The 21,129-nt window shown below is 31.4% G+C and overlaps 3 protein-coding genes and 1 long non-coding RNA gene across 4 annotated transcripts; 1 reads left to right on the top strand and 3 right to left on the bottom strand.

Annotated features, from left to right (window-relative positions):
- Nucleotides 1-865: 865 nt before the first annotated feature.
- Nucleotides 866-4,336, bottom strand: LOC11436093 (26S proteasome non-ATPase regulatory subunit 11 homolog). Its single transcript, XM_024779563.2, has 2 exons — nucleotides 4,199-4,336; nucleotides 866-2,499 (listed from the first exon to the last, which is right to left on the bottom strand). Exon 2 carries the CDS (start codon nucleotides 2,492-2,494, stop codon nucleotides 1,226-1,228), a length of 1,269 nt encoding a protein of 422 aa, XP_024635331.1. The 5' UTR covers nucleotides 2,495-2,499; nucleotides 4,199-4,336; the 3' UTR covers nucleotides 866-1,225.
- Nucleotides 4,337-8,955: 4,619 nt separating this feature from the next.
- Nucleotides 8,956-9,679, bottom strand: LOC11433547 (succinate dehydrogenase assembly factor 4, mitochondrial). Its single transcript, XM_003603529.4, has one exon. It carries the CDS (start codon nucleotides 9,554-9,556, stop codon nucleotides 9,206-9,208), a length of 351 nt encoding a protein of 116 aa, XP_003603577.1. The 5' UTR covers nucleotides 9,557-9,679; the 3' UTR covers nucleotides 8,956-9,205.
- Nucleotides 9,680-15,014: 5,335 nt separating this feature from the next.
- On the bottom strand, nucleotides 15,015-20,113 carry LOC11423379 (uncharacterized). The gene is made up of 2 exons (XM_003603528.4): nucleotides 19,826-20,113; nucleotides 15,015-15,709 (listed from the first exon to the last, which is right to left on the bottom strand). The coding sequence occupies exons 1-2, from the start codon at nucleotides 19,991-19,993 to the stop codon at nucleotides 15,185-15,187; spliced, it is 693 nt and encodes a 230-aa protein (XP_003603576.1). The 5' UTR covers nucleotides 19,994-20,113; the 3' UTR covers nucleotides 15,015-15,184.
- On the top strand, nucleotides 17,544-18,645 carry LOC120579592 (uncharacterized). The gene is made up of 2 exons (XR_005645353.1): nucleotides 17,544-17,715; nucleotides 17,987-18,645. It is a non-coding gene; the product is annotated as an uncharacterized lncRNA (long non-coding RNA).
- Nucleotides 20,114-21,129: the final 1,016 nt, after the last annotated feature.

Genomic DNA, 21,129 nt, shown 5'->3' with positions numbered 1-21,129 from the left:
GTAATAAAAGTAACTTTTAAATATTATTTATTGAAAGACTATAATTTTTGTTTTTACTAAATATCATATCGAAAGACCGTAATAATAATTGGGCATATGGAAGTTAATTATGTGATTAATTGTTCACCTGAGTTTGGTCTATCTTTATCTTTAAAATTCGGATAAATTAGAGGTTCTGAAAAGTGGGGGTTGGGGGGAAGGAATTGCTAAAATTGAGATATGGAAGCTTAGCTAGACCCATTGTGAATCTGCAATACGTATAGGTCCAATATCCATCAAAATTTCATGAAAATTGTTTTTCTTACGCAATTATTTCCTAAACACACATGTAAATGACAGTTTTAATTAGTGGTAGTTAACTACCGCTCACACCAGTAAATACAGATCACATGTCTGCATTCTTACACCAGCCATATTTGACATGTTTTTACTTATATTTCAAACGGCAATTTCAAATAAATTTTTTACCAATGCAACAATAACATTACATAATTTATCAACGATTCATTAACATTACCCAAATAGGACAATACATTAATGTTTGAAATGTTGCATAAATGTTTGAAATTCGACAAAAGTGAAGCATTATGCAACCAATTACACTAAATGACATCAATTATCTCCTGAACATTACCCCCAGTTGGAACGAACACAGAGATGTAACACATTATTTTCAACCATCCTCCTAAACATAAATCCTACGTCGCTATTATTTATAAGTTTGTAAATGTAATTTATGAAAAAATGAAGATACAATTTTCGTTAACGACAACCTATAAATTAACATAAATTTGCATAAGCTCAAAAATAAGACAATCCAAAGGGGCCCTATATCCTTAGATGTAACGCAGTTCATCAAAACAAATGTAACAAAAAGCATAAGCTATTTTTCATAAGCTCAAAAATAAGACAATCCAAAGGGGCCCTATATCCTCAGATGTAACGCAGAAAAAAAGATATGAAGGCATAAAATTATATTAATTCTCCATCTCATGCGAGCCATAAAATGAGAGTGATTTTCCCCTCCCTCCCCTTTTATCCTCTCATCTCAGTCAACCATAGAGAACACCTAATTAAAATCACACCCTTCCTGGTTCTTCGACTCAACAACACCAGAAAAGGTTTGAGTTTTAACAAAGGAAACTAAACAAATGATATACCAGTCAGCATGGAAAAGAAAACAGCAAGAAGTAATGCGGCACTGGAGTAAAATTAACAAGAGAGCTCATGCCATGATCTTGGCAGACCTAACATAAAGACTGTCAACCACTTTCCCAACATTGGAAATGGTCTCTAAAGTTGCAGGGTATATTGCATCAGTCTTGGGATCATCGAATATAACGAGGCATCCGGCACCTTGATCCAATGTTCCAGCAAACTTCTTGTCCAAAATCATCTGAGACATCTTCCGCTCAACGTGATCAATTGGAAGCTCGATAAGCTCAGCAATATGTGCAATCTCAACTCTTGAGAATGGCTCAATCAACCTACAAAGATTCTGCTCCAGAAGGGTATCATACAGGGATGAAATGTGTCTGTGAACAATTGGGTCTTCCCCCAACTGTGCCTTGTAGTCCTGCAAAGCAGTTTCGAAAAACTTAAGGGATCGCTTAGAATAAGCATCAGCAACAGCTTTCATCGCATCCAAGTCAGGCCCAACATATTGCAATCCTGCTTTAGAAGAAATAATTCCACCCACGTCATCAGCTTGATTCACCATGATCTTACACAACAACATATATTTCAGGCTGAAAATAGCCTTAGGGTCTTCAAGAGCATTGAAAGACTCAAAGGCTTCAAAGAAATAGCTGTATGCAGTTTTGTAGTCCTTCTCCTCAGCATGAAGTATTCCACTCTGAAGATCTATGGCCCCTTGTTGAGCAGGAGGCACATAAATAGCATTTGCAGCTGTTCTAGCAGCCGTGAGGGCAGCTTTTGCCTTTGGAAGGTTTCTTAATGAGAAGTGCAGTTTGCTTTCTAGCAAGTCAATGTCTACAAGAAGAAGTTTGTCATCTAATCTCCTAACCTCTTTGACCAACCCAGAAAGAAGAGTCAAAGCTTCTGAATACTCCTTAGTTTCCATCAGAAGCGCTGCAAGTCTTGCCTCAATTCGTTGCCTCAGAAAAGTACGCTTTTCAGCACGAGTCCACTGCACCATTTCTTTACACAGTGAAATCTGTAGATCAGATGTCCCTGGTATTTTAGCAACTGAGTCAATTATTCCCCTTACAATCTTTGCAGTTTTTGCCTTGGGAATCAAGGAGAAAAAGGGCCTCAATGAAGTGAGAAGGCTGCGCAGATCCTCTCCCCTGTTCTCTTGCCTGAGAAGGTCAGTAAGATTTGTGATAGCCTGCTCTTTCATACGCAGAGCTTCTGGTGAAGAAGATGGATCATCAAGTACACGATAAAGAATGGAGATCGCGCCAGAAGTGTCTTTAGCCTCCAATGCCTGAGCAATTGAATCCGTTGTGGCAGGAAGATAAGATGTAGACATAGCTTCTGCAAATAAAAATAGAAAATGAGGACAAATATTAAAACTAGCAGCTTCTACATTACAGGCAATAGCTTTATGAGTGCAAATTATCCCCTTAAAATTGAATGCTCATAAATTAATCATTCAAAGGGATACTGCTTTCTGGAGAAAGGGAGAAAATTGGTTGCACAAAAATATATGATGAGGCCAACTGAATGTGTTTTACATTGTTATCTCCTCGTATGGGTTAGACAGGCAGAATGTGCAAATCTCAAAAACTAAAACTTGTATTGTGGTGGACAAAATTTCCCATCCCCTATAGTAAAATTTGTATTGAGGTGGACAAAATTTCCCGTCACCTATTGTTTTCAAATTGGTCACAGTAAGTACTAATTAAATATATAATTTTAGTCATTGTTGTCATTATCGCAATGTGTATAACATAGGTAACAACTGATGACGTGTATAACATTGGTAACAACTGATGACATGCCCCAAAAGAGCTTTCATGGCACGGCATGGCATGGCAAGTGACATGGCAGCTGTCAATGCAGGACAACATGGCCAGTTTTGAAATACAACAACAAATAATATAAATTTTAATAAATACATCATAGAAAAACAAAGGGATATTCATACATCATGAAAAAGCATCATAGAACAAAAATATGTTTCCTTTGAAACTAAAAACCGGCAATTGAAGAAATCAGTCTTGTAGAATGTTTAAGCACTCCTAATCTTTGGAATAGTCAGTTTTGATTCTAAAAGAAAAATGATTATCAATGCATCTGTTTATCCCCCAAAATACAATGTAGTTGGAGTTTTGAGAGTTAATTCTCCAGTGTTTTTTCTTGAACTGTTGTTCATGTTCTTTTCAACAAAGTTTTAACTAGCCGATCATGATAAAAATGCGAATAATTAAAATATGCAAAAGCATGTCATTTTTTGTTCAACAATCTAGAGACACCAAAGCATAATAATCAAATGAACATCTTAGTGTCACCAAACCAAAGCTGCAACACCATTCTACCAATGGAAGCAGACATTGTTGAAGTGTCTGTGTTGTGGAGAATATAATCTCTCCAATCAGAAAAACTCACCTCCTCTCAGTTTAATGCTAGTAAGATCGTGTCTCAATGTTTCGCTAAAACAGAAAAGGCGAAAACAGCCTAAGAAGAAAATAGTTATACGAGAAGATCAAGATCAACCATTAGCTAATACAACTAATCAAAATTAAAAAGATAAATTCATCTTTTTACTTCAGTTTTTATAAAAAAAAATAACTATATAAGCTATGGTTTTGTTTAAGTTTGAAATAGAAGTTGCAATGAAGGACCCTTGTATTCCATAACACAGCTTCAATACTATGCAACATGAACTGATAAAAACAAGTTTCAGAATGTGTACAAAAATTTCAATATAGATCCAATAATTTTAATTTTCATAATTGACTAAATAGAACACAGAGAGAGAGAGAGAGAGAGAGAGAGAGAGAGAGAGAGAGAGAGAGAGATCTTTGCACCATACCCTATAAATTCAACCCTAAACAAATTGTGTGTGAAATTAGAAGAAAGGATTCAATATTAAGCTACAATTACTATATGAATAAACGAACAAGATTGATTTGTTCGAGGTTGTTGGCTACTTTGTGAATCGCGGTGCAGAGTGAAGGAAAATACGCAAAATTACAAACAAATAAATAAAGAGAGAGATAAAAGAAAAAACCTGGAAATTTGAGTTCAATTCGAGTCCCGTTTAGGGCAAAGCGGCACTTAACGGTGGACTTCTTCAAAAGAAATTGGGTTCTGCTGGATTACAGTCCCGTCTTATATTTGATTTTCTTTTTATTTTCGTCAAGATTTGATTTAATTATTTTTTTTAATAAAGAGGAAATTCATTTAATTCTTTATCTTAATTTACTAATTTTCAATATAAAAATATTAGACCAAATAAAAGAATCACAATCATCCCCGTGAGCTTAGCTCAGTTGGTAGAGATATTGCATATTATATGCAGGTGTCGGGGTTCGACACCTCATTTCTTCACAATTAAATTGTTTGAACTCTAACCACTAAACTACTTTAAAAAAAAAAAAAAAAAAACCAATCATATTGAAGATCCGAATACACCGACCTCATTCAGAAGTATTAATTTTGTTGTATTGATTACAGTCCTATATGACTTTACAAATCAACATATTCACTTGTGCATAAAAGATATCTTTTTTTTTTTTTTGAGAGACATAAAAGATATCTTGTTAACGAAAAAAAAAGCAATTTGCACATAAACGTGTGACTAGAAGATTTGATTATCTATATCAATTAAAGGTTTTGCAATTGTAATTCTTTTTTTTACATATGAAAAAGATAAAAATAAATTGACTTAGATGCACTTATTTATTTATTTTTATAAAAAAGAATGAAATTTTGATCCCTATTTTAAAAATCATTTTTTAGACCCCTATTTCACTTTTTCTCAAATTTTGGTCATCATCTAATTTTTTATGATGTGACATATTAATTTATAACGTGAGAATGTGTATATTAGACCACACTGAATATCATTGTCAATAAAAATATGTGTAATAAGCATTGTTACGTCATAAATAAATAAATAAATAGGTCAACTCATAAAAAAAAATAGATAAAATATCAAAAGACCTAAACGAAAAAAATAAAGATAAAGGATTAAAGTGTTGCAAATAAATAAGATAAAGGATCTCTAATGTAATCATGTCTATAATTAAATAAAAATTAAAAGTATTAAAAGTTACCTAATGATTGTAATTGATTTTTTTTTAGGAAAAATTGACTCATTTATGACATTTAATGTTGTCAAGGTATATTACATTTTGATTGGTTGATATCATGAGAGGGTAAATACCCTATAAACAAGAGAGGGTAATTTAGAAAGAAAAAAAACCCTCATTTCAAAGGTAGAAAAGCCATAAAAATAATTTCCCAATTTCGAACAATTTTTTTATGCAACATTAGCAACAATGGGATCACTAAAATGGTAGTCCATGGACTTCTACTTTTTCTGAATATCATCTCACCGTATCAAACTGGTTTTGTGCAAATTAGAAGTATTCGTGAGAATATATGGTGGATGGAGAACCATATTCTTTGTTATTAAATTGAATCTAGCAAAGACTTACGATCGTTTAAGATGGTCGTTTATCAATCAAGTTTCGAAGGAAGTGAAATTACCTCAACTGAGGCAATAGACAAGGAGTTCATACGCCTCCTTACCTTTTGGTGGTGTATAAATAAGTAACTCACCTAAGTGCACAGGGAGTAGAAGATGGAGAGTGGGTTCCTTCAAAGTTAGGTATATTTGAGCTTTCAATACCTCACTTAATGTTGGTCGATGATCTTTTGTTGTTTGGTAAGATACTAAAAGGTAAATGAGGTGCACTATTTATATCTACTTTAAATGGGTGTGCCGACATTCTTGTCAAGTTGGAAGCTAGAAATTCCGAGTCTCTTGTTCGGTTGCATGAGCTTTGTCATGCTCTTTCCTCTGCATTATTACCAAACGCACTAGGCGTCTCCTTTCTTAGACTTTGTTTGCGAGTTTGAAGGGGAAGGGAGGAGAAGACATGAGAAAAAAGGAATGAGCAAATAGAAGAAATAGAGGAAAATGAAAAGGAAAGGCTTTGAGGGGTTAACTTTACTTCATAATACTAAACCCTCCTCATTTAGGGGAACTAAAAAATTGTATTGGAGAAGGATTTTTGGAGGGTTTATATGAATTCTTCAAATAAATTTAATTTATGTTGTTATATTATTTTTAAAATTAAAAATATAGTAATCATATGCATTAGTTTATCATTTTCTAAAAAACTACTCATTTAAATTTTTTGAAAGATTTCTCCATTTTCCCTCATATTTTCCACCACTCAAAGCATTCTGTTCCCCTCCCCTCCAAACTCGCAAACAAAGTCTTAGGGAATAGTTTCTTGTGACATGCATATGGGAAGAGCTCATCATACACATCAAAAGCCTCATCATCATATCGTTTGCATTCTAATATTATTTTCACCATAGTTCTCTCAACAGTTTCATGAGCATGCTGCTTTGAGGGCAGATTCCAGAGCGAGAAACAAATGCAACACATGCATTTTGTTCATTCTTGTTCCTCTTCAATATACGTTCATATTGTGGAGATTTCTGATAATACACCTTCGTCGTAAAGATGTACAAGAGAATTATGTTGAATTCACAAATTGCTTGTACATATTTGTAGAAAAGGCTACATTACATGCCATGTAATAACATAACCCATCAAGAGAAAGGACCCAAAAGAAAATAAAAAACCATGTGAAATAAAATTCTACACCAGAGATCTTACAACTTTAAATGGCTGAGTTACTTGAGTATTTACCCATTTCTAATGAATCTTAAACCCTCAATTGTAATTCATAACCTAAAAACCCCAGAGAGAACAAACACAGAGATCTCATTCCATGCTTAAATATCGCAAGATGAAATGCCATATATAAGACAACCCACATTGAACGCTACCAATATTTTTTAGTGTGTCTACATAAACAATACCAGAACACAATCATTGAAGGAATCAGAAACACTAAATAAAGGAAGTGAGAACACAATCATTGAATGGAGAAATTTAACTAGCAGAACTGTTCTGTTTGCAGCCGGCAAGAAACAGATAAATAAGGATCTTGTTTGAAGCTCGTACGCTGGCACATGAGGCATTGTTAGTGCTAGAGGCATTGTTTTCATCGCCGGAGATGGAGGCTTCATTTGCGCCATCCACAGGAGCAGGCTCTGTGATGTTTAGTAACCCTGTTTTTGGACGGTTGCAACGAGCAGAGAAGGAGACATATATAGTCTTCTCTTGACCGTTTCCCAAACTGGGCAAATCATTTGGGACAGATTTTAAAAAAAAAAAATCGAAATCTCTGTCATCCCTAAACTCTTGATTCCACTTGTTTGCCAGGTTCCATGTTCTGACTTGAGCATGAACTTGCATTTTCAAATTCAACCGAGTCACTACTAAATCGAGTCCACAAACATGCCAACTTGTTTGCCTACCTATTGTGGAAACATACAATTCCACAATTTTAACTACATACAAGGCAAAGCTGCCTCAGGTAAATAAGTGGTTTAGTCAGTAAATTTCTTTTAATAAGTAAAGAAGCATGAACCATCAACATTATAAAACTATTAATTTAAGAACACCGTGTCATCATATACACACATGACACAACAAGCAAGCAATCAAGCAGTGGAAGTCATGTCCTGCAGAGCATAAGATTAGCAAAACCAGAGTGATAAATGATGGAAATGTGGCTGCTAATAACACTGATGTAAGCACCTATCTGACTAATATCATTAGGAAGCAAGCCAACCACACAGAAATAAGCACGGGACCCTTTCCTCTATTTATAAGAAACTTACAACATCTCTTATACTCACAATCATCAACATCATTCACTCACACAAGCATATTCAAATCTAATTACACAACTATCACTCACAACACTACAACAGTCCCTTAATTAATGGAATTCTCATGAGACCAAATGTTAAAGGGAATAGAAAGCTAATGATTGATGCATAACCACTATTCACCTAAGTAACATATGCCACCCATAATTATGAAAGTTCCATACCAAGCAAACAACTATCACGTTACGAATTTACAATCTACAATGAACACAACACATGTCAAAAAGTGAACCGTAAATTATTGTACTCATTTCACACAATATTCATTTAGAAACCTATAGAACCATCACAATATAAACAAAGCCACGTGCCTTCAAATTCCAGGTATTGAGAAAACCACTTCCCCCCTTAACTAAGCTCACTTACAGTTCTGTAAACTCAAATCCTAACTGAACTGTCCCAAACACAAATAAAAGGATTTTCATTAAAAGTAAATAACAAATTCTCTATTTAGTTCGTGAACTATTACTCTCTCTCTCTCTCTCTCTCTAAATTAATTCTTAAACTATTATAACCTACTAAAAGGTCCCTAAACTATTACTTTATCCATCCACTTAGTCCCTCAGTCTGAGCAGAATGGATAGTGTTAATTGTCATGCTGGCAATTCATCTGTCTACTAAGTTAGATCAATACTTCACATATTTTGATTATTCGGTCCCTAAAGTTTCATAAGAACAGCAATTTATCCACTTGTGAAGAATGTGCCTACGTAAAAATGACAGAAATGAAAATCACGAGTATGGGAACATGGTGCATGAGTGGGAGCTCAACCACTCACGGTTGATTCTAGCTGCTTGCAGTAGTGCTTAATTCAACAACAAAACCTTATGCAAATCAGAATTCATATAACATTAAACCAGAAAACTATAATTCATTAAACTGGTAAATCAGAATCATACAACATTAACCAGTAGGTACTAATTTGACGGAGATGGATGGGAATAAGTCATGGATTTTTAATAAGTTTTAATAATTTAGGGAACAATTTGAACAAAGAGTAATAGTTCAGGGACGAAATTGAGGGTTTATTAAAAAATAAATAAAGCAAATTTTCACTTAGCTGAACATTCCTCAAGAATCATAGGGTTGATCTGTTCAACTTCACCCAACCTCAGTTTCATACATATAAGCAATAAAGAACCAAGAGAATACGCAGTGATTCTTAAAAATTTGAATGAGAAATACGTACACAATTTATGACTTACAACTTTATTATGTTATGGTATTGGTTATTGTAAAGTAGTAAGCAATAAATCAAAAATCAGAGCAGCGACCATTGCGTTCCCAATCGCCATACCTAGTGGGCTCAGGCCCTTTAGGCCCACCGACCTCACCTGTTTCTTTGTTCATATCAATATCATCATCATTATCTTCTTCTTCTTCTTCTTCTTCCTTTTGGCTTTGTTTATCGTCGTCGTGGAGAGATTCTGGCTTCGGTGTCTGTGTTTGTTCCTTCTCGTTGTGGTGGTGAGTCGAGGAGGAGGAGGAGAAGAGGAGTCGCGTGACTGAGTTGGAAACAGAACGAGTCAGGTGGTCGGATCCGGTGCGGAAGAGAGTAGGGTTGGATGCGGTGGTAGAGAGCAAGCGAGGGAAAGAGGTTGTCATTGCTTGCTTTCAGGCAAATGGGTGCGAGAGATCAAAAATATCGTAGTAGAAGATGAAACCCTGGGAAGTAAGAGAAATAAAATGAATTTGTTGTTGTTTTTTCGGTTTTGGTAAAGTGCAAAATCTTCATGTCGTGTCACGCTTTCACAGATCCACGACCATTGCCGTGTTTGTTTATGTTTTTTGGAAATGTTAACCGGGCGCTTGATAAAAAATTTAAAATGAAAATTTTGTGTTAAAATTTGTGTATTCAACAAATTGAAACATTAAAAAGTAGTTTTTTTATATAAAAATTATAACAAAACTTCGTAAGAAAATATCTCGAAAAATCTATGAAGATCAAATTTGTTATCAACGAGAGAATAAATGTTTTAGTACGAACCACAAATTGACGCAGTACTCATACCAGCAATTATAATCAAGGATTATTTTATCAACCATCATCTACATCATCTATTTCAGAGATAACCTTGACACATTTTTCAAATATAAAAAAGTTAAGTATTCTCCGACAAATGAAAAAGTGAATTAATCAAGATCCTTTTGTACAAAATACAATAAGAAATAGCAAGCAAGTCAATCTTCAAAAATTTCATTCTAATACCAAACTTATAAAAAAAACGGCTTAAATGCTCTTTTGGTCCCTTAAATATTTAATTGGTATCGCTTTGGTCCTTTAACTAAAAAAAAGATTGTTTAAGTACTTTAAGTTTTCTCTTAGTCTCATTTTGGTCCCTTATGTTAGGTTTCTGTTAGGGTTAAAAAAAAAAAAAAAAAGTTAACTCCTGGACACGTGTCACATTGTCATTGGCTCTGAGTTTTTTTATTCAAAAAAAAATATATTTTTTTTTTTAAAAAAATCTCAGAGCCAATGACAACGTGACATGTGTCTCAAAGTTAACACATGTCACCTTGTCATTGGTTCTAGAATTTTTTTACAAAAAAATAAAATATATATATTAAAAAAAATTAAAAAAAATAAACTCAGAGCCAATGACAAGGTGACATGTGTCCAGGAGTTAACATTTTTTTAAACCTTAACGGAAACCTAACATAATGGACCAAAACGAGACTAAAAAAAAACTTAAAGTACTCAAACAATCTTTTTTTTAGTTAAGGGACCAAAGCGATACCAATTAAATACTTAAGGGACTAAAATAGCATTCAAGTCAAAAAAAACAGGAGAAGTAAAAAAAAAATGCAGGGTCATTTGTTCTATTTTTTGAATCCTTAACAAGTGCCCTTGTTATAAAAAGAAAAAATCACGACTTTAACGTGTATTTATTGTTCAAAAGATTTTTCAAGTCTTCGTTTAATATTTAATAGATCAAATACCATTTTTGATCCTTTTAGTTTCACTTAATTTCTAAGTTAGTCCTTTAAGTTTCAAACTAAAAGGACGTGAAATAGTTTATCAATTAAAATGACCTATTTAAAACTTAAGGACAAATTTGAGAATTCTGTCAAACTAAAATGACCTAATTAATACTTTTGAAACTTAAAAGACTAAGTTGAAAATTCTGTCAAACTAAAAGGATCAAAAATGATATTTGACCTATTTAATACTTACAACTTTTTATGAATGTATGTTTTGCAAAAACATTTATAAAGGTTCAGCAATTAATCATTGTCTTCGTTTTAATGTTTTTTTTTTTTTCTTCTTCTTATAAAAAAGAACCGGAATTTGATTTATAGCAAAACAATTTCTTTTATTTGGAAATTGGATATCAAATTAAGAGATATTAGTCTTTTCATTATTTAGGGTTAAAAATGTATTTAGACTTTATAAATATATCAACTTTTCGTTTTAGCCGCTTTAAAGTCCTGTTTGGATTGACTTATTTTGAGTTTATGTGGACTTATCTACTCCCATAAGCCTTTTTAAAGGTGTTTGGGTAAATAAATAAAAATAGCTTATCATAGTTTCATAAGCTGCTTATGCCATATTTTAATGAGCCTAAGGCCCCGTTTGGATAAACAGCTTATATAGATGCTTATAGCATTAGAGCTTATAACATTAGAGCTTACATCACAAGCTCTTATACTTGATAAGCTATTTATGTTTGGATATGTACACTAAAAAGTACTTACATAAATTGAAGTGTTTGGATGTGACATTATATAAGCAATTATTGAAATTTTAAATATTTTTAATTTAACAAAAAAATCAAAGAATTGAACCACAGTTATCAAGATTTTTTTTTATGAAATTAATCAAGGCGTAAAAAAACAATATTATAATATATTAATTATAATTATTTATATATATATATATATATATATATATATATATATATATATATATATATATAGTGTAATCAATATTTGTCCTTAAAAAAAATATCAATATTTATATAAGACATTAGAGGTGTAAATAAACTTATCATATATATATATATATATATATATATATATTAGTGTACAGTTTGTTACAAAAAAAAAAAAAAAAAAAAAGTTAAGTTTATTTTTTTTATTCAGTTTCATTTTGTTACGTAACAAAAAAAAAAAATCTTAGTTAGGTGTCTTACTTTAGTAAGATAAGTATATAGCAATTTTGTTACTCATGTACCGCAAAAGATAACTAAAATTATAATTAAAATATTCCTTCAAAAAAAGTTATAATTAAAATATATGTTTTGAAAAAGTGGATCCAGAGAGAATCGAAGGAGGTTACATAAATTCATAAACTCCTTGTTAAGCCGGAAGGTAAGCTGAAAATTTAGGCTTATTAAAATATGGCATAAGCAGCTTATGAAACTATGATAAGCTGTTTTTATTTATTTACCCAAACACCTTCAAAAAGGCTTATGCGAGTAGATAAGCCCACATAAGCTCAAAATAAGCCAATCCAAACGGGGCCTAAATAGCTTAACAAGGAGCTTATGAATTTATGTAACCTCATTCGATTCTATCTGGATCCACTTTTTCAAAACATATATTTTTATTTTATTTTTTTGTTTTTAGAAAAAAAACATATATTTTAATTATAATGTTAGTTATCTTTGGTTGTGCATGAGCAACAAAATTGTTATATACTTATCTTACTAAAGTAACACACGTAACTAAGATTTTTTTTTAAGGATGATTTTTATTATTTTTTTTGTTATGTAACAAAACGAAACTGAATAAAAAAACAAACTTAACTTGTCTTTTTTTTGTAACAAATTGTAAATTAATATCTATATATATGGTAAGTTTACAATCATAATTTCTCAAGTTTATATTTATATTATTATACTTTTTTTTAAAAGAAAGCTTATCATATATTATTATACTTGTGTATAATGATGTTTAGACTATTTATTTACACCTCGAATGTTAATTTTGTCTTATATGAATATTGATATTTTTTTAAGGACGAATATTGATTATATTATATATATAATTATAATTAATATATTATAATATTGTTTTTTACATCTTGATTAATTTTATAAAAAAAAATCTTGATATTTGTGGTTCGATTCTTTGATTTTTTTGTTAAATTAAAAATATTTAAAATTTCGATAATTGCTTATGTAATGTCACAACCAAACACTTCAATTTATGTAAGTACTTTTTAGTGTACATATCCAAACTTAAATAGCTTATCAAGTATAAGAGCTTATGATGTAAGCTCTAATGTTATAAGCCATAATGCTATAAGCTGTTTATCCAAACAGGGCCTAAAATTTTTCTACGACTTTTATTCCCCAAATGTTTTATATTTTTACTTTTGTGCTCCTTTTAAGTAAACTCATATGTAGAATTCATATTTTTGAATAAAATTTTACAAAATTATTTATGATATTATAAAAATATCTCCAAAAAAAATTTGAATTTTTACATTTTTAGTGGTTAAAAATTCATGTTTTTAAAAAATTATAATTTTTTTAAGAGATTTTTACGATATTTTATATATTTTCGCACAATTTTATTAAAAATTACACGAGTCCTTAAAAAAAATTAAAAAAATACATGAGTTGAATTAAAAATAAAGACCAAAAGTCAGTGGCGGAGCCCTTCATGGGCTGGGGTGGGCCACGGCCCACCCGAAAAAATTAAAAAATCAACGTTTATAGTTCTATTTTGCGAGATTTTATGCAATTTTGTATCGGTTTTATGTTTTGGTTGATCCAAATTCCTGCAAAGTGGTGTAGTGGTCCATCCGAAAATTTAAATAATTCAATTATAGGTCTATTTTGCGAGATTTTATACAATTTTATGTCGGTTTTAGGTTTCGGTTGATCCAAATTCTCGCAAATTGGTGTAGTGGTCCACCCGAAAAATTTAAATAATTCAATTATATGTCTAATTTGTGAAACTTTAAACAATTTTTCAATAGTTAATTTTAGTGGCCCACTCTGACATTCTTTTCTGACTCCGTCAATGCCAAAAGTGGTGATTGAAAATTTTATAAGTACCAAAAGCCGAAAGAAAATTTTAAAGAAACTGAAAAAACTTTAATATATCTATAGGAAACAAAAACACGTTAATAACCCTATTATTTATTATTTGGTTTTCAATCATTCATCTTCTCCACTCACCCTCACATCGTAAATTGTCCTTGCCGATTCACCATGTTATTCTGCTAAACTCCCTTAGCACAAAACAAAAGAGAGTGTACCAACAAGAAGATGCAAAACAAAACAAAAATGAAAATAGTATTGTGGCATAATTGTTTAGAATGTTTAATCAATTTTAATTATGTCCCCTAAACAATGTGTAGCTTCTCAACATACAAAAACCCCAAATAAGAAAACACAATGAATAATTTTGCAGCTATATTGGTTTGCTATTGTATAGTGTCCAATTGAGAAATTAAACAAGAGCTTGAAAATAGATACCTGCATAGAAAAACTTACAAAAGAAATTGAATTCATATCTAGAAAAGTAGAACTAGTCTTTATGTAGAAATCAATTCAGCTCCCTCACTTGGCCTGTTCAAAAAAAAAAAAAAAATCAGCTCCCTCACTAATGGGGTGATGTAAATGCCCACTTGACACTAGATTCACAACGACTCATGACAGATCATGGATGTGTTGGAAAATATAAGCGGCAGTTAAATACTAAATAAAATAAGAAATATATGTCCCTGTGAGCTAAGCTTAGCTCAGTTGGTAGGAACATTGCATAATTTATGCAAGGGTCGAAGTTCGAACCCCGGACATCCAGTTCTTCACGTTTAATTGTGTGAGCTCTAGCCACTAAGCTACTAAAAAAAATATACTAAAAACATAGAGAGTGTTGTTGTGCTTCAATTTGTAGAACCGTTACAGAAGTGTATGTGTAATGTGATTTTCGCGCTACGGGGCTACCATCATATTATTATTATTATTGAAGTGTCTATAACGTTTCTCTTACGGAAAATTATCGAAATTAAAATATTTTTTTGACTTGTGTAAATTAAAATATGGAAAGATCATCAAAATTACAAAGTAAGAAAAAGAAATTATAAAAATTGCAAAGAGAGCAAAACTTGAATTAAATCAAACTTGCTATCACACACAATCCTTGGCATATTTGTTAATGAAACACAATCCTCGTTATTGAACATACACTTCTGATCATTGAAATAAAGACCAACTACAATTAATTCTTACTTAAAAGTTATTATTTTTGGACAGAAACAGACATAAAAGTATAAACTCAAACAAAATCCGTGTTCTGATTTGGGTCCATCTTTCCCTTAGTGATGACAAAGTCAAGGTTATAAAGCAAAGGAACCATAGTGAGAGAACAAAGGAAGACCAAAACAGGGCCAAAGATCCACAACAACAATGGAAGTGCTGAATAGAAGAGTCTGTTTCCAACAGTGTTTAAAGTGAAGCCTCTCTCCAATAACTCACTAACATATGATGGGGTCACCAAAGACATTGAATCCTGTGGGGTGTTAATTAGAATGTTGACTTGGTTGATAAATCTAATGGATAATGAGTGACAGAAGAAGGAAAATAAGAAGATAGTGAGAAGAGTCACATATTTCAGAGCTTCCATGAACTCTCCATGGGCTCCATAAACTGAGTCGTTGAGGGGCTTCTTGACACTGTAGGTACTGCTTATGATTGCTGCTAAGCCTGAACAGAGAAGAATAGAAGTTGTTGCCATTAGTGTTGCACCCATGATTGTGTTTCTCAATGTTTGTACAGCAAGTATATTTTTCTTCTCGTTGTCCTGCAAAAATATTCATCAGTACTTTTGTATTATTATTACATTATTATTGATATTACTGTTACTATGTCAATACTACGATGAGCTACCGTGATTTTACAAAAGCTAGATACTCTAACTTTCTCAAATCTTGCTAAAAATAAACTTTTACAAAATGACGATGGTTTAACATAAATGCTCCCAAACCCTATCTGACACCAAATGTGCATTTAATCCAATTTACTAATTCAACTTGCTTTATTAATTGACATTATTTTAGAGGTTGGGTAACTCAACAAGTTTGAGTTTAAGCGATAAAAAAGTTGGAGATCCTCATTTAAATCCAAATAAAGGAGAACAAATTATTCTAACAACCAATCCAATCATTAACGTTTGTCATTAAAAAGAATGAACAATATTACAGATGGATCGAGGATGAGGCGAACCGGAGTAGACATGTTGTCCCCATTTTGAGACCCTGATCTTGATGGAATATAAGGTAGGTCCGTTTGGTCGATCACAAGGACATACTCCCTCTGTCCCTTAATGTAAGCACCCTTTTCTTTTTTCACATTTCTTAAGAAAAGCTCTCGGGGTAATTAATATGTATATTTTGTGTGTTAATATTACCAAATTGTCCTTTGTTTGTATGTGTATTAAATTTGACTTTTGAAATTTCAAGACAAGTTAGTAGTTTTAATTAGGGGTATGTTTAGGAAAAAAATAATAAATGCATCTTGTAATTTGAAAAAGGGTTTAGATTTAAGGACAAAAATAAAGTCAAATGGGTGCTTAGATATAAGATAACACTTGGGTGACATAGAGTTGAGTGACATTGGTGATATTAGTCAATCACAATGTTACGATGCTTGTGAAAGAGAGAGAAACACAAACATTGTGACATTATGATTGGTCAATGTCATCATTATCACTCAACTCTATGTCATCCCAGTGTTACCCTTAGATATATGGACGGAGGGTGTATTTGCATTGACGTGATTATGAAAAGTCATGTTCGGAATATGATAAATTATGTTTTTGGTACATGATGTGATATGATAGATTTGTAAAAAGTTAAGGGTGCTACAAATTCAACGGAAATAAATAGTACGTAATGCCAAAAGTATTCATCACGCAAAAATCAAAATGCGTGTGGAGAATCTACACTGATGATATGTATCCCATGCCTATGATTTTATTTCAAGAATATGAGATGTTTTTATTAATTTTGTTTTGAAAAATGTTAACTTGTGCCTTTGGAATATGTTAAGAATTCTATTAACAAAAATTATGTATTGGAAATTGTGTTAATTTATTACTCAAATTGTTTATTAATCATTTTTTTTCAATAAATTTTTACCATTAATAGAATGAAATTAATATTTAACATGTGCTTTAAAGGCATAAGTTAACATGACCCTTTTATTTTATATTTAGAAGTTTAAGACGATTACTTTGGTGATTTTATTCTTAAGCCGACCTTAAAGGCAAAGAGTAAAGTTGCAAGTTTTTGTGCAGTGGTGATTGTGGCATCAAACAATTCCTAAGCTTTGTGATGGTAGTTGTATGCATGGAGCCCCGATATTCTAAAAATCACGAAGAATCGTATCCGATACCGATGCGTCCCGATATATCCCGATGCGCGTATCAGAGAAGTATCGCGTAATTAACTTTTTTTAAAAAATATTTAAATTACCGATACGTATCGGATACGGCTAACTTATACACCTGATACAGCTAAACTAACCGATACTTCATTCGATACGTGGACAATATTTTTTATTATTATTTTAGCTTTTACTTAACCCACTTCATTTTATAAGAAGAATAATAATAAAATAAGCAATAAGAAATAAATATAATATAAATAAGTGGAAGTGCAGCGCGCGCTCTCTCTCATTTTAAAAAATATGGAATTGGAATGGAATCCATTTTGAGTTTCTCACCGTCAGCGATTCTCCTCCAGTCCTTCTAACCTGCCGATTGCTCCATCTCAACATCAACAACAAAACCTCCATCAACATTTTGAGGTTCTCTATTTTGATTCTCTTCTCTCTACTGCTCTATTTTCTATTTATTTCCATTCTCTCTAATGTTTTGTTCTTCTCCTTTGAATATCTTCTTTTCTCTTTAATCTTCTCTTTTGTTTCACAAAAAATGTTTACTTTCTTCTTAATAAGATTGTTTGTATTAATGATTGTTTTTAGCATATGTAAACAATAAACCCTAGATTTATTTTTTCTTTTTATTTATACTACCAACCTCTTGTTAATGTTTTATTATTGTTTCTTTTGTTAATAGTTATGTCTTCAATTGAAGAAAGTGTTACTAGTTCGTTTGCTTCAAAAGAACCCCCAAGATGATAGTAAACCACTATGGAGATTTGTCACTGTCACTGTGGTGCAGAATAATGATTCTGCAGATGGAAACAAGCTTTGGAGGTGCAACTTTTGTCAAAAAGAGGTGAGGAGTTCATACTCTAGAGCAAGATTTCACTTATTGAAAATTGCTGGGAGTTCAGGTATGTTCTTCATCATGTTTTGAAAAAAATTGGAGTACTTACTCTTTTATTCATTATTTCAAAAGAAATAAAATGGATCCAAAAAGGGGTTGAAGATTTGGTTTATGCGCATGACCCGCTTGATGTTGTTGGAATTGAATTAGCTGAGTTATCTTTAGATGAACCGAAGTTGGAGGCTACAATGTTCTTTGATGATGGAAACAGAGGAGAGGAGACTGATACAGTCCGTGTTTCCTCTTAAGGAGTGAATGTTGGACTATGATGTTCTTTATGAATAGCTAAACTATGTCCTTTTTGGGTAGTGCTGATGATGATTTTTTTGGATAGTACTAATGATGTCCATTTATAACAGTACTTAACTTAAGATATGTAAATGTCACTTGTTTGCTCATTTTGAGTAATTTGAATGGTAATTTATCATCAATTTTAGTAATGTTTATATATTGTGCATTTATATATTTAATTTTAAATGTATCCCAGCCGTATCGTATCGGAAATTTTGCAAATTTATCCGTATCGCCGTATCAGTATCGTATTGTATCGGTATCGTGTCGGATATCGGGGCTTCATAGAACAAGAGTGAATGCCTACAACTAGAACCTAAGTACTCTATAGCTAGTGGACAATCATGTCGGTTTCTATCGTCTGTTGCATATTTTTGTTTTTATTTCTATTTAAGAAAATCCATAAAAAAAACAATTATTTCTCATTTTTGAAAACACAATTTGCGAAAGAAAAAAAAATTGTATTTAACATTTTTTTATATTTAATTTTAAAAGTTAAACATTTAAATTTTGATGTAATGTTGATGATGTTAATGTAAATAGATGATTTGAGAAAAAAAAATATAATGTTGAATGGATGTTCAAAAAGTTAAGGTGTTCAAACATACTAACTCTAAAATAGATAGAATAAAATAGACATTCCTACTTTTTAATCGACTATCTGAGCAAGCAGTCATGCAGTTAGACGATTTGTCATCGTTCGGTTGAGATAAGAAACTGAAAATAAGTTTTGTTTTTTTTTTTAAACTAAAATACCAACTTTAAACCTTGAATCTTCAAATCACGATCTAATGATCTCAAATGGCAACTCATCTAGTAGAAAAAATAAATAGAAATTTTAAGAAAACTAAACTTGCAAAATATTGAGAAAATAACTCAATGTTATGATAAAATTGCAACATGATGTTGCTGATATCCAACGATATACTTGACACAGAAAGATAAGGTTCCTTAGGTGCTGGAATTAGCCTGTAATACTAAAAATATTGAAATTGTGGATAACTTACCCAACAATCCATAAGAAATAGTTCTTTCAAAATAAAAAAAAATCCGTAATAGTTACATGGGTAAATTTGCAAGTGACATTGACAAATCTCTCTAAAAAAAATGTGGTATTAACAAATAATTTTTACTTCACTTGCAAATTTGTTTAAATGGCTAATTTTTATTGATTATTTGATAAATTATCCACAATTCTTCTTGAGTAACTTTAAAGAAAAAAAAAAAAAACTTTAACAATTAGTGTTCGATATATTAATTAAACTTAAGATGAGTTATTACTAATTTACTCATGAGTAGAACTTTAAGATATATCATTTGTGTGTAGGTACGTACCTTCATCATGGCAGCAACCCAGTTCCGTCTGCCACTGGCATTGATGGCAATGATAGTTGTATGAGGATGAGTTCGAACATTGTACCACAGCCAAACATGGTAACCAATGCTTAATAGAATTGCTAATGGCACTAATATCACATCCAAATAACATTTCTTCCATTCCATATCTCTACGTGAAATAGTTAATTAGATAATATCCTTATCTTAAGGTTATGCTTGATTGCACTATATAGTAGGCAATCTCAGTGGAACTTTGATATTCCAATAATTTGGTAGTGCCAAGCTCGGTTTATATACACATCAAGAAAGAATGAATGTGGACTTGTTTCGAATCTCGATTCAGTCTATATCACAGTGAAAAAAGAAAGACCCTTACTTTTTTTTTGCTAAATTACAAACTTTATTAATTAAAAAGTTTATTCAAAAAAACAAACTTCATATGAGCTTATGTTATAATACTACACGTGGGGGCCACTTTTGTCCATATTCCCCATTCATGTCTTTATTTTAGTTTTTTTTTTCAAGCGTGAAGTTAAAAACAGTTTGCTACTTATCTCTATTCTCTACCTGCTGATTTCAAGATTATTATAGAAAAAGAATGATTTGAAGAAGTTATCACGTGTTCAGACTTGGCTATTCATTGCTATGGGGAAAATAATGAAATGTTATGAATTTGAACTTAATTTTTCAGATGCAATATAGATTATCACTCCTACAAATAATTGTGAGTTGCATTGTATGCACTAATGAGTGATTAAATAAAGGATTGTTTATTGGGTGATAATTATGTACAACATTTTTTTTTTTTGGTAGATAATTATGTACAACATTTAATTATGCTTCAAGTTAACAAAATCTTTTATTTAATCACTCGTTTGTTTTCATAGTCGCCGACGTTAATATAATTTTTCAATATTTACAATAACTAATTTTTTATGGAGTCTGAAATGACAATAAATATGTATTTTAAAAAACTGATATATGATAGTACTATTATAACATTTTAACGTCAAATACTATTTTGACAAACATAGTACATATATATAATCAGAGATTATTTTGAAATTTCGATACATTAAGAATTGTGTTTACTCGTTACAATTTTAAAAACAAAAATAACTATTCACTCTTATTTGATTAATTTTATATGAAATAGATGAAATATCAACCATTGTAATTAATTAATTATCTTAAATGAATTAGAGATTTTCTTCTTATAGGGAGTAAAACTTGAAATTTGAAAATTTTATAGGGATCAAAAATAATTTTTTTTTTTGACAAAATAAAAGATATTCATTCAT

The sequence above is a fragment of the Medicago truncatula genome, chromosome 3 (genome assembly GCF_003473485.1).
Source record: "Medicago truncatula cultivar Jemalong A17 chromosome 3, MtrunA17r5.0-ANR, whole genome shotgun sequence".
Taxonomy (NCBI): Eukaryota; Viridiplantae; Streptophyta; class Magnoliopsida; order Fabales; family Fabaceae; genus Medicago; species Medicago truncatula.
Note: the sequence above shows the minus strand (reverse complement) of the source record. Positions and strands in the feature narration are given on the sequence as shown.

Excerpts from the sequence above, each read along its gene's own strand:
- LOC11436093 (XM_024779563.2), bottom strand. The coding sequence starts at position 2,494 with ATGTCTACATCTTATCTTCCTGCCACAACGGATTCAATTGCTCAGGCA.
- LOC11433547 (XM_003603529.4), bottom strand. The coding sequence starts at position 9,556 with ATGACAACCTCTTTCCCTCGCTTGCTCTCTACCACCGCATCCAACCCT.
- LOC11423379 (XM_003603528.4), bottom strand. The coding sequence starts at position 19,993 with ATGGAATGGAAGAAATGTTATTTGGATGTGATATTAGTGCCATTAGCA. Across the intron at positions 15,710-19,825 it reads GGGTTGCTGCCATGATGAAG|GACAACGAGAAGAAAAATAT; the intron begins GTACGTACCTAC and ends ATATTTTTGCAG.